This window comes from Dromaius novaehollandiae, chromosome 1, assembly GCF_036370855.1.
Source record: "Dromaius novaehollandiae isolate bDroNov1 chromosome 1, bDroNov1.hap1, whole genome shotgun sequence".
In the NCBI taxonomy this organism is placed as follows: domain Eukaryota; kingdom Metazoa; phylum Chordata; class Aves; order Casuariiformes; family Dromaiidae; genus Dromaius; species Dromaius novaehollandiae.
This window is the reverse complement of record NC_088098.1, coordinates 18,517,584-18,530,976: the sequence shown is the minus strand read 5'-3', so window position 1 is coordinate 18,530,976 and position 13,393 is coordinate 18,517,584. Positions and strand designations below refer to the sequence as shown.

The window sequence follows — 13,393 nt, the reverse complement described above, 5'->3', positions numbered from 1 at the left end:
TGAAATTTACTCTAAAGAAAAGCCTTGTCTACAGCATCAGCAAATTTCTATCAGGCCTCATTATTCATACCTTAACTACATGAACATTTTACATACCCGTATTCCATGAAAAATTAACGGAAACCCCTTCCTGGGCAATTTTTCCCAACGCAACAAAGAAGTTACTACTGAAGTGTCTGCAGAAACTTCTAGCTCTTTATGATAAAACAATTTAGATGGTACAGTAAGCAATGCAGAGTGTGATCTGTAATTCTTCACAAGTTTTGTGATCTGCAAAGACAAAACCCAAAATCCATAACTGAGACACACAATTATTCATCAGGCTTCACAGTACATGGCTTGAATGCACACACTATCTTACCATTCTCTACTGTTTAGCTTTTTTTTTTTTTTTTTTTTTAAAGCTGCCAGAGAACCGTACTGAAAGCAAAAATTGCAGCTGTGACCTTCTATAAGCAAACACTGTCACTACTACCTTCACTTTCCCTTCAAAAAAAAAAAAAAATCTGAAAGACGAAGTAGCCATCCTCCAGTTTCTTAGACATTTTATTTATAGGCCCATCCTCTTTTTTATGCAAATCAGATTATTTCCATTGGATTTCTAATGAAGTAACCTGTTTTGGGGGGAAATCTTGACAGACAGGGAGGTTGCAGGCAGAGGAAACCTCAGCCTATGGTGCACAGCAGAGGCCTCAGACAGTACAGAGCACACCTGATTGTCCCTACAACTAGGGTCTTATATTTATAGTCTGGTGGGGAAGCCAAAGCTTGAGCAGTTATCAGAAGCTGGCCTTAGAAACCAGAATTTTTTTTATTTATCTTTAAATGAAAAAGTGGCATTAAGGATTTTACTAGGCATCTCAGTCAATAATAATTAGCTTCACAAAATTATATCTGATAAAAAGACTGGCATATGACATACAAGCCCAATAAGATCCTCCTCTGCCTGCTGTCTAACTCTCAAAAATGCTAGTTCTCTTTCAGATTCAGGCAAGAACTTAAGGCAGCTGAAACATCTATGCTTGCTTACGAGTTATGCTACCTTCGGCACTTCACAGGTACTTTAGGTACTTTATCATACAAGAGCACTGGAAGGTTGTAATGACAAATTCTGAACAGTCTCCCTAATACTTAGCTAAAACAAAGAGAAAAACAGTACTATTAATATTCCACATGGGTAAAGGAAGAAATCTGCACTGTGCATATGTAGAGACAATGTTAAGAGAATCATCGATTCAAATTTATACTTCAGAATGGCATTACAGGATTACTTCAGCCAAAGATGTACCAACAGGTTATCAGATCAAGATTTCTAAATATGCTTGTGCTTATTAAAATATGCTGACCCTATTATCCTGAATAGATTTCACTAATGGTAATTAGATTCTAAAGTCTTCTGATATTTTGGTTGAGTTCCAGGCTGCTAGATATAGTTTCAACTCAGAGGAGGAGAAAATAGTTTTATATCTTTCTATGCCATAAAAACATGTATCAGTTATTTCCAGCTACACTGCAAACACTGTTTTCTCATGCTTGTGTGGGGAAAAAAAAAATTCATAAAGCAATCCTTCAGAGAAAAATATAAATAGAGATAAAGAAATGAGAAATGGGTGGGTGTTTTTTCCTTTCTGAAACATGATTTTTGCAAAATTATCCTTCTATGTTTAAGGAACAGGGTTTTTTTGTCTTTTTATGTTAAAGGTGGAAGTTGTGCTGCTTCTTCTGTGGAGAATTAAGTTGCAAAGTTATGGTAAGTCCAGACAATGGAGATGCAAGGGAATTTTAAGCCAGTATTTACAATTATGCTTTGTACCATATTTGGCTTATTCTGCTTAAAAATAGAGAACCTCTTCAAAGAAGGGTTTTAACATGCTAAAGGGGTAAGCATCCTTGCCATTCAGAGTATATAATTGAAATACTCAAGTCCTCCTGAAAAAACAATGCTCAAACTAGACTTACTACTATGCATAAGAGAGCAAAAAGGTGGTAAGGAAACTGATAACAGGAAGCACAGTTTGTGATTAATCTGAGAAAATAAAATTGTGTTTTTTACTCACCAACAAATGATTATATGATCCACAGGTACTAAAAGCATCCTCATCTCTCAGATACATAGATCGCGACATCAGTCTTTCCAGCAAGGATATATTCAATCCAAAAGCCACTGCAACTTTAGATTTTATTACTGGCCCTAACTGCTTCGGATCTCCGACAAGAACTATCTGTACATGCAGTTAAGAAAATCTTGTATTAAAACAGTGATTAAAAGTGTAGTTTCACACTTAACACAAATTGACTTTTAAATTCTGAAGTTTTCTGCTTTCCTCTCAAATATTTTTTTGTGAAGAAGGTCTAGGCCCAGAATAGCAACATATTATTGTATTAAGCTCTAAGAACCTGTATTTTTATTTTTACGCATTGCATCCTCTGAATCCTGTACATCTTAAAAAGTCTACTTTGGTAGTAAGTCAACTATTTTTAAGTATGACAAATGGACACTGTGTCCAAAATTTCAAACTAAGTTAGTAAAATCATGTATTTATTAATAAGATCTATTATAAGCATTCAGCATTGTAGATTATGAAGTGATCAGAAGTCATCTGACATCATTCACAATGATAGAAAAGAAAAAGCCAAAACTTTTATGCTTTCAGAAGATGATGCTAAGAGAAATACCTGTCCGTTAGCTTCTGAAATCAACCCAAGAGGAATCAGGCTCTCTGGTTCACTTGCTTGCCCTGCCTCATCCAAAATCACATGTGTGAAGTGTCCAAGCCTAGAGTTAAATAACATCATCCACATAGGGGCTGTTTTCAGATTAGTTCATTCTGCCACCCTGTGGTTGGCCTCAGCAATTATGTAAACTTCTTGGCTTAAGTGTACCAGGCAACTCCACATACATGTCAAAGGTATTTCAACACAAAAGGTAGAAGCAAGCTAGTAAGTTTAAGCCCTCATCTGTGATTTCTCTTATGTAGTCTGATATACACAACCACTACTTATCTTAATAACCTTGCTATAAACAATGCTTTAATGACATTTAGAAGATTCTTCCTTGATCTCAGTTTCCTCCGGCTATTTAATTGGAATAATGCGCTTGGTTTGGCACGGACAATCCCTTAGGCTCTGTTATTGCAAAACAACTTGAGTGAGTTAGATTTCAAAAGTGTCATTTTACAGTTAAAAGCAGACTCACACAGGAATCTTTAGTTAATAGCACTTTACATGATTTATTTTTATAGCTAGTAAAGGTGACTTGATGAAAAGCTAAGTATAATATGATCTCAGTATGAACTCCTAAAATGCTTTTAGGCCAACATGATTGCAAACAACAACATAATTGTCTAGGCTCCTGCTCACAGTGGAGGGAAAATTACTGTATCAAGAACAACTGTATCAAAAGAGTTCTTAAATTTACTATAGAGAATGTCTCAGCTAAAACATTACTAAAACCAAAAATTTCAATAGGAAACTATTGAGACTCAGCAATGTCTAAACAGAGGTACATGCAATAAACCGTATTAATATAGCTTAAGTTACAGTATGGAGGAAATCTAAGCTAGATATTACAAAACCCAAAGTTTATCTCAGTGATATTCACATCTGAAGTACTGTACCGTATTCCTGTTTGATAAAACAGTCCTGCACTGCTGCATGTGGTAATTATTATCCTGAACCATAACGCTTTCCAAATATCATCACCATCTTTGCAGTAAGGCTTCACTATGTCATCAATCTGCTGCAGAAACAAGAAGTATTTTGTAAAACAAGATGCCAAACTAAATATTTTAATATGAATCAAAAACCAGTTACTTAAAACTTTGTTCTAGAAGCTAAGAAATGCTTAGATTTGGACCCATTCATTCACTGAAATGAGTTCTTCACAAATTTGGCTCAATAAAATAGTGCCTGTGCAAGGCACATTTCCTTTATTTTAAGGACAAAATTGAATATATATGTATATATACACAAACATACAACCCGGATACAAAGATGACAGTCCTACTTGTTCACTTTTCTACATAAGCGGTCTTAATTTGGAGAGGTAAAGGCTTGACTTCAACAACAGATTTTAGAATCATTTCATGATTGAAAGAATCTCATCACATTAAAAATCCCCACTGACACATTATGTGCTACCTAGTAGAGTGACGTGCTACAGGAAATAGGCTCAAATTCTATGCTCATACAGTCATATTAAGAGCTATGATGAACATTTTCCAGGGAATTACGCTGGATCCTAAACAAGCACAATCAGCCTAAGAAACAGCAATGGTATGTTATTAAAATAGTATTTTAAAATCAACAGGTAAAAACGGAAATATCAACTGGCAGATATCTATATACTTACCTCTACAGACCTGCAGCTAGCATTAACTCGGACCATGGTTCCTGGTTTTAACAGATTGCTTTCATGCAGCCGCAAGCAAATCAGATCTGTTGCAGTATTTGATGGTGCACAGACCAAAATTCGACTATCCGGTAAAGTATAATGTATCTACATTTAAGAAGAAAGACATTTAAAGAAAAGGTATTTGGATAAGTAGCAACAGCTCAAACATATGCCCATGTCATTTTATAGCCACTGAATATAAAATTCAAAAGAGTTTTGAACACACATGATATTCATCCACTCCTCTGCACCAGTTTTGAGAGTCAATTTGCAAGCTGAGTGTACCAAAGTTGAAATTCATTCACAGTCATCATATTAAAGTATACCTGTGCTTCACAAATCTATTATGACGTATTGGAATCACCAGTTAGATACTATTTACTAAAGCTCTAAAGATGCAAAAATACGAAGCCTTGAAAATAAGTCATTTAAGAATCTGTTAACAAATTCATACCTAGATCTTTCTTTATAAATTCAGTGAAAGAGGAAAGATTTTTGGAAGGAACATTTCAAAGACTTGGTATTTGGAAGCAAATCATAATTGTACTTGCAGAATTATTGTAAGTGTTCTAATATTGAAAAGATGAGATGACTGATTTGTCATCCACAATTACCTGTAAAATAGCTTCAATTATTGTTAATGTTTTTCCTGTTCCTGGTGGTCCAAAGAGGACATAAGGAGTTGGACGACATTCACCACTCAGTATCCTTTTCACTGCCAGTTTCTGGTGCTCATTCAACATAGGATTGAAAAAGTTGCCAGCTGTCTGTTTAAGTGTCACAGTTTCACTGACTGTAATCCAGTAAGATAAGCATACGTTAAAACTACACAAAATTATTTTTAACATACACACATTAATGCAATTTCAAGTTCACATCGTGATTTAAAGAACATAAGTTCCTTTTTCAAGTGGTAACAGTTAATGAAGCCCTCAAAAATTCTCATTTCACAAAAACAGCATGTAGAAGATGGCCATTAAGATTTCAAAAGTGTTTTGTATCTTTTATAAAATGGAAGGCCAGAAAAGGTCTATGATTATCCACTCTAACATCCTATAAAAACTATTCAATAATTTAAGCATTAAACCCACATTTGTTTTTCCTAGAACAGCTAAAAAAAGCTGCTAAAAAGCAGCTTTTCAGGGATAATACCAGTACCAGTGACAAGTGGTAAGCGATATGACAACTGCTCCTGTCTGATTTAGAGGAGTTTTAGCTTTCTAGGACAGTACCTTACCAACCCTTCTACAGAGGGGCTTCTAGGTATTCCCTATTCATTTAGGGATCCTATTACTATAGTGTGATAAAATCACTCCTTCTATCAAATTAAGTATACTGGTATTTCAAGTCATACTTTCCGGATAAGCATAGGAACGACCTGTACTTTCTGAAACCTTTGTCAAGTTTTTAATATCTTTATGAAATATCTACCCCCAAAATGAATAGCACCCAGTAACAAGTAAGTTACTTTGTGTGAAGATTACAGTTTTCCAGTGAAGTATTGACTGGGAAATGATAATTTACTGACCACATAATATTACACTAGCTAGTTGTTGAACTGAAGATGTTTCTAAGTAGGAAATTTCCTGCCAGTACTATTCTACAGTTTCTTAAAAAGACAGAGCTGAAGGGCATCTAAAGAGCATTTAGTCAGCCCTGATCTACCAAAGTAACTGCAACCCTGAGCTTGTTATACTTGAATATAAGGAAGTATTAAAATATACCAGGTTGACCTGTTTGGGGAGGAACTGTCACCACATCTGGTATGTTCATCTCCCTTGATGCCATGCATTTTGTCTGTCTGTTCTGTAGATTTCTGACCTGAAAACATCAAGCTAAGGTAAATGCATTTATCATCTTAAGGTGACAAGCAACTATCTTCACTAATACTTTCAAAGTTGTTGGGTTTTTATTTCTCCAATAGTGCTATCTCATTAAATGTGGTATCTACTAGGAAGAGAGGAAGATGGAACAGAGAAGGAAAGGATGCTAAGAGTTCCCAATTTATATTTAAAGTTTCTGAAACAGGTTCAGGGCCCTGACAACAGAGAACAAGTGAGTTCTGCTGGGGGAAAAGATTCTGGGCCAGTTCCCTCAGTTTTCTTAATAATACTGATCCTAATCCAGTGAACTGATGAGTGTTAGTGGTTGATTACTCCTTCTTGTACAGGACACAGGTGCTTGCTTGCTTGCTGGCCAAACATACCATCCAGGAATGCTTGCCCAGAGCCATGATGTCTTGGAAAGACTGCAAGGCTCAACTGGCCTTCTAATTACTCCCCTTTGCTGCTTATCCACGTGGGTACTAAAGACATCTTGAGTAAATCAAAGTTTCAAGGTACAATATAGCTCTACGGCAAGCATGAGGGGTCCAGGTGATGCTCTCCTCTGTCCTCTAAGGAAACAGAAAGGCCCCAGGATGCCCCTAGAATCTTGCATAACAATTCTTTGCTGTGCCACTGCTGTTACCAGCATGACTTTGGCTCTATGTGAAGGAGCTCCTTGACAGAATGTCTTGCATCGCAAAACCAGAGATGTGGCTGAGCTGTTATCAAAGGAGGACTGAACACTGGTTATGTTGTGATGGGCAGTTGTCACAGACCAGACAAGGAGGGCAAAATGGATGAGACTTTCCACAAACAACTAGCATAGTCTTCTGATCATAGGTCATAGTACTCATGGGAGATTCCAATCATTCCCACACCTGTTGCAAGTAACCCAGGATATTTCTAGAATTTCTAGACTGAGTTGCTGACAGCTTCCTAACATAAATGGCAGAGGCACTGATCAGGAATAATGCTCTAGTTGACCTGCTGCTCACACATCGGAAACAGCAAATGTATTCACATATAGCAGCCTGGGTTACAAAGATTGCAGGGTGACAGGGTTCAGGATATGGAGGAAGCCTAAGAAGCTGCAGAGTCAGAACGCTGGACTTTCAGGAGCAGACTTCGGTTTCTTTAGGGAATCACTAAGCCAAATCTTCTGGGAAGCTACCGTGTGAGGAAAAAGGTGCCCAGGAGAGCTAGATGGTTTTGTTTGTTTAAGATCTGCTTATTGAGACTCATAAACAAGCCATCCTGTTGCACAAGACAATCATGAATTTCAGCAGAAGGCCTGCTTAGCTAAGCATGGAGCTGCTTGAATTCATAAAGCAGCTATCAGAGGTAGAAACAAGGACAAGCAAAGCACAAAAGCATGTGGGGACAAAATCAGAAAGGTCAAAGACATCAAAGTCCAACTAAAGCTAAAACAAGGCAGGAACAGAGCAAGAAGGGTTGCTGCAAACGTTGTGGTGGAAAAAATGCACAGAAAATGTAGGTCCGTAGACTCACGGGAGAAGACAGCTTATTGATAGATGGTATGGACAAGATTTAATAATTCGATGTGCTTTCTGCCTCACAAGCAGGCCTCTAGACTCCTGTGCCCACCACCTTTGAAAAGAAAGGAACCAGTAACAGGAAAGGAGGAACAAGCTAGGAACTGCTTGGAGACATAAATGTATTCAAATTCATAGGGTCAGCCATGATTTGCTAAGATGAAGCTTCCGCTTATTTTGCACAAAAAGAAATCGTGAGCACTCCAGGCATGTCTTTGGTGACAGGAAAAAGGCTAATATCACTCCAATTTAAGATAGACAAGAAAGAAGCCCTAGTGAACTACAGCTGGTCAACCTCACTCCAGTCCCTGAAAAGATCACAGAGCAAATCCTTTTGGATTCCATGCTCTTCACATGGTTGGAAAAGAAGGTCACCAGGAACAGTCAATGTGGCTATACCAAGGGGCAGACCTTGCATGACCAGCCTGATTTCCTTCTATGATGAAGGGACTGATCATGAGGACAAATAAAAAGCAGTAGTTGTAGTATTCCTTGACTTCACCAACTTCAGTAAAGCTTTTGTCATGGTGTACTTACCACAGCATTCTTATCTGTGGGCTGAGAACATACTAGCCAAACAGACAGACTGTTAGATGGGTTGAAAACTGATGGAACTACTGAACCTAAATAGTTAGATACTCAACTGGAAGTTGGTCATAAACTGAGGATCCCAGGTTTGCTTTTGGGGTCAGTATTATCTTCCCCTAATGAATGGCATAAGACATACCCTTACCAAGTTTGCAGACAACACAAAATCAAGAGTCATGCTGGAATGCCAGATGGTCTGTCTCATGCTCCAGAGAGATCATGAGAGACTTGACAACTGAGCCAAGAGAAAACTCATGAAATTCAATAACGAGAAGTAAAACAGATTAACTGCATGAATCAATACAGTCTGGGTATCCACTGGCCACATAGTAATCCCCAGGCCCTTTTCAGGGCTCAGGGCTACTGTGGATACTAGAACCGTATGTGTGCCAACAGCATGTTGGTATGACTGGACACCTTGGCTTTTTTAGTTTGGCGAGGAGAAGTTGAAAAGGTAGTCTAATAACCAACAGCAACTTAAATCCGAGTTACAAAAAACAATAGAACCAAACTCTTCTTAGTAGTAGCATATGATATAACAAGGGGCAACATCCAGAAGTTTCAGCTGGAAAATTCAGATTGGGCATTTGAAGAAGAAGCAGGGGAGGAGAGGAATCAATGGTAAGGTAGGGAAGCACTGGAACAGGTTATCCGGGGGTTGTGGAATCTCCATCTTCGGGGGTTTCCAAGACTTCACCAGACAAAAAAGAAAACACAAACAAACAAACAAACAAAACCCCCAAAACCCTACACAAACACCCCCTCCCACAGCTGACCCGATCTAGCATTGGTGACAGTCCTGCTTCAAATAGAAGTTGCACTAGGTGACCCTCTTGAAGTCCCTTCTAAGGACTATTTCTACGATTCCTTTTTACAGTTTAACTAGCTGTTAAGAAGCCTGGATAAATCTCTTTGGAACAGAATGATTACATTTTTATCATAAAAATATTTCCTGCCATAGTGATGAAATTTAATGCATCTGTTAAATAAAAAAAGCTATGAAAACTAGTCTAAAACAAATCTGAAAATTTCAGTTCTAAATCCATTAAGATTTTTATAAACATTTTCCATTTTATATGGGAGTGTTAGCCTAATAATCATCAGTTATCACAGGCTCCCCTCTTCCCCCCCAGCATTAAACAAATACTTCCATTATCAGAAAGCAAAACACAACTTTGATTCTTCGATGCCCTATTACACAAGTCCTTTCTAACAATAGCTGTACAGTAGGTATCTTACTAATCTGAATGCTCTAAGTACTTTAAGAAACATTTACCTTACTTTCCTGCTTGGAACTTTGTTCAAGGCCATCATCAAGAATAGAATATTTTGCTTGTGGTGATTGTAAAAGGAGCCTTTCTGGAAACAACACTAAATTTAGAGGGAAAAAGAGAGACCTCTGAAAGTCACATAAATACTTCATACATGTTTTGTTAATTATATTGCTGCTGATAGATTGGCTTGCTCTCAGTTGCCAAATAGGTTTATGAGAACCAACATACTAGTGGGAAAGATCTGTGCGACTTTACTATAGTTGAGCAGAACGATCCATATAATTGTATCAGTGCATTTTAATACATTTTGAGGTTACAGAAAACAGTGGCATTTCACATAATATTGTTACAACAGTATGATTTATACAGTTATTGGTTCAAACTGCTTATAAAAACGGTGTAAAGCCTTCTCCCTTGTGACAGAAAACAGATGAAATCATTCCAATAACACATATTATACATCCAATAGTTGTTTTTTAAAGCCTATCTATATATACACATGTATATAAGGAAACTCCTCTAAAAACAGACTACAATGCATTCTTCTTAGTATGCTTCAGTATCTGAGAAGGATCACTTCTCAGATGTGAAAGCAATGAAAAACAGACTCCCCACAACCAAACACCTCTAGACAGCTTAAATCTACTTAAAGATACCTTTTTCACCCAGATGGATAGCGTGCTCAACTGCCAACTGGCATCGCCTGCTGGTAATCCTGTTATTAGAATAGTGATTTGTGGATTAGAGTAAAAGCTTAAATTTCCATAAACTACAACAACATACACATACAAGCCATCCAGTATTTTCTATGCATCAGTGCTTATAAAAACCAGAATTTTATACAGGAATATTTAAGTATTTATTGAGAAATATGCTGCAGAAATGTTAATCAAAAGCTTTGCTATGAATTACACTCTGATACATTTATCCTCTGTCTCAGTGGAGAGCTAAAGAACCTTGTGCTCCAGAATTAGGTAAAGTCTTTCAAATAAGTTTCAGGCAAAGCTAATTTTACACAGAAGATTAGGCAATTAAATACAGATAACATATGATATTGCTGGTATTAAAAAAAAGCATAGCTGGTTAACATCAGCAATTTTTTTCCCATAATCTTGCAACCATATTGCTATGTTTTTTCTTCAAAAAAGTTAGCTACTTCACTTCTTGGCACTGGAGTGATCATTTATACATTAAAAGGAAGATATAAAACACAAGTTCTTTCATAAAAGGCTGCAACTGTAGTCACTATGTACAATACATGTAGTGAGGGCGGGGGGGGGGGGGGGAAGAGATGAAAGAACAGGCACCAAAAAACCTAGTTGTGTCCTTCCCATGTCTATACCCATTAGAATAAACCATTGAACGGTCATGCATATTTTAAAAGTAACTTTACTGGAGAAATCATGAAATGCAGCTTTTTGGAAACCTATAAAAATACCTGGAGTGAACAAATTCCACATCCATGGGTTCTGAGTTGTAAGCCTGTTCAAAGTCTGGATGAAATTTAAGAGTAACAGCTTCATTATGAATCTGTTGCAAAGATTAAAAAAAGTCCATTTACTGATGAGGGCATTTAGTAGTTTACACATGTATAGAAATATCTTGGAAAGTATTTAAAAAACCCCACAAAACTAGATTTACTAACTATCAACATTACATTTCTAGATTATGTTTGGAGTGCTTTCAGAGCAGATAAAAGTTATAATCTATAGAGAAAAGGGAAGCCTAAAGTCTTCAAAACAAAACAAAACAAAACCAAACCCAAAACAAACCATAAGAAACAAGTAGAAACCCACCAGCCACTACAGTGTAGATTAGAGGAAAAAAAAAAAAAGAAATCTAGCCTCATAAAACAAACGAACAAACAAAAACCTCAAAATACGCTAGTCTGGCCTCCATGAATTGCCAGCTTCCCTTTAGAATCCTGTTGACCACAGTATTTCCAACAGGAGACACAGCTTGCTTACCTCAGTAATGTAGGCTACATACTCTATTACATGCTCAGAGTAGATCTGACTTTTCAGTATCACCTTATCACCTAATTATAAACAAAGTTAAAAGGCAACATACAGTTACAAGAAATAGTAAATTTCTCACTGCAACACTTAACCATGCAAAAGAGGAAATTGTTAAGCTAGGAATTTGCAGGATGCCAAACATTAACTTCAGTAAAGCTGCCATATCCATGAGTATGTCAGCACTTCATTCAGGCCCTAGTTCTGAACTGGAATATAAATTGTGTATTACTTTTTAGAAGGCACCTAGTATTGATGCCATCAGATCTTAAATGCTTACTGAAAACAATACCTGTAAATCATAATATTTGAGATTCTGAATTCAATTTCAAATCCTTTCCCTGCTTTTAGTTTTGAAATACCTATTACCTTTTAGTTATTACTACATTACACGGCTTAATTTTGTGGAAAGCCCTACCAATTCTCATACATGAAAAATCTGAAGACATCAGAACAAGCATAATAACAAACACATGCAATGCTTCCTCAGAGAGCAAGCCACTGCAAGACAAACAGTGAGACACCAGCAATGTAGTTCATGCATCTGATAGCTTGGATTAATTTTGTGTTCAAACATGTGAAAGACTGTTTTAACAAGCAACAATGCACTGTAGTTTGTACTGCATTTAAGATACTGATCGACATGCTATTTGGCTTTATTTCATAGTAATTACTACCTATACTCAAGGAAGGTCTGCCTTCTTCCACTCCTGGCACTTCCAACACCAAAGAGTTCCCATTCCTTTTCAAAGTAATCCCACTCATGTTATAATCTTTTATCTCCATTTCTGTATGGATTTCTTCAAGCCACAAGAGAGTAGAAAAGTTTGCTTTATAATTATCTAGATTAAGATGCTGAAAAACAAAACAGCATACATTACAACTGTAGCTTCTACTCAGACACGGGCCCAATTGTTCTAAATGTTCTACAAAACAACTCTTCAGACTGACTGTGCAGCAACCAGCTCACCAGTTAAGGTACAAAAATACAGGTATCTACATGCCAGCTAAACTTTTAAACTCCCACTGTAGTCAGTGCAGAATTAGTACAGACCTTGGAGGTCGGACATAACAGCTAACAGTCAGCTGAAGAGTTAACCAGGTCTTCCATGACTACCATGGCAGTTTCAACACTTTAATGTAGGCATCGGTCTGCAAACTGAATTTTGTGCTCAGCAATCACAGAATACATAACATCCAAGTACGCTGGGCAGACATGGGTGAAGGGATGAAGTCATGTCAGTCTCTGGCCTGTCTCACGCTTACGCAATTTATGACAAACCTGAAAGTACCTAAACTTTCTTCCTCAGAGCTTAATGCATCTTGCTGAAGACACTCTCCAGCAGCTCTGTCTAAATAATGACTAGCAAAGAATGCTTTCTGTTAGATGTATTCTTGCCCAGTGACAAGTGGAATGAGCATTGTGTGCTGTACTAGAACCCTCGCCAGTATCAGATGAGACTTAAGGTGTCATTTTAAAAATGTCACCTTTACTGGTAGGCTGTCAGTATAGAATTATTTCAAACCCTACAGGACAGGTCTTAAAAAACTAGGATCACTGCCCTGCTATTTCACTGCAATCACCTCAGTTCTGTTTTTTTGGGTGAGATGTTTAGAAGACAACATAGCATTTGGCCTTTTATTTGGCCTTAGTTCTTAAAAAGTTGGAAAAAATTAGAGAAGCGAGTGGCTGCAATGTTTCCTACTAGAAATCATAACAACATAACATAATGCTTTGGAGAAA

At 37.2% G+C, this 13,393-nt stretch overlaps 1 protein-coding gene across 1 annotated transcript in view; it reads right to left on the bottom strand.

Annotated features, from left to right (window-relative positions):
* The window catches only part of MOV10L1 (Mov10 like RNA helicase 1), a 41,133-nt gene that overhangs the window by 7,418 nt on the left and 20,322 nt on the right, over positions 1 to 13,393 (bottom strand). The window contains exons 10-20 of the mRNA XM_064505373.1: positions 12,327 to 12,504; positions 11,602 to 11,672; positions 11,073 to 11,164; positions 10,291 to 10,349; positions 9,642 to 9,731; positions 5,008 to 5,186; positions 4,352 to 4,498; positions 3,618 to 3,739; positions 2,677 to 2,776; positions 2,058 to 2,222; positions 97 to 270 (exon numbers count right to left, since the gene is read on the bottom strand). Of these exons, the coding sequence (XP_064361443.1) occupies positions 97 to 270; positions 2,058 to 2,222; positions 2,677 to 2,776; positions 3,618 to 3,739; positions 4,352 to 4,498; positions 5,008 to 5,186; positions 9,642 to 9,731; positions 10,291 to 10,349; positions 11,073 to 11,164; positions 11,602 to 11,672; positions 12,327 to 12,504 (1,377 nt within the window). The remainder of the gene's footprint in view (positions 1 to 96; positions 271 to 2,057; positions 2,223 to 2,676; positions 2,777 to 3,617; positions 3,740 to 4,351; positions 4,499 to 5,007; positions 5,187 to 9,641; positions 9,732 to 10,290; positions 10,350 to 11,072; positions 11,165 to 11,601; positions 11,673 to 12,326; positions 12,505 to 13,393) is intronic.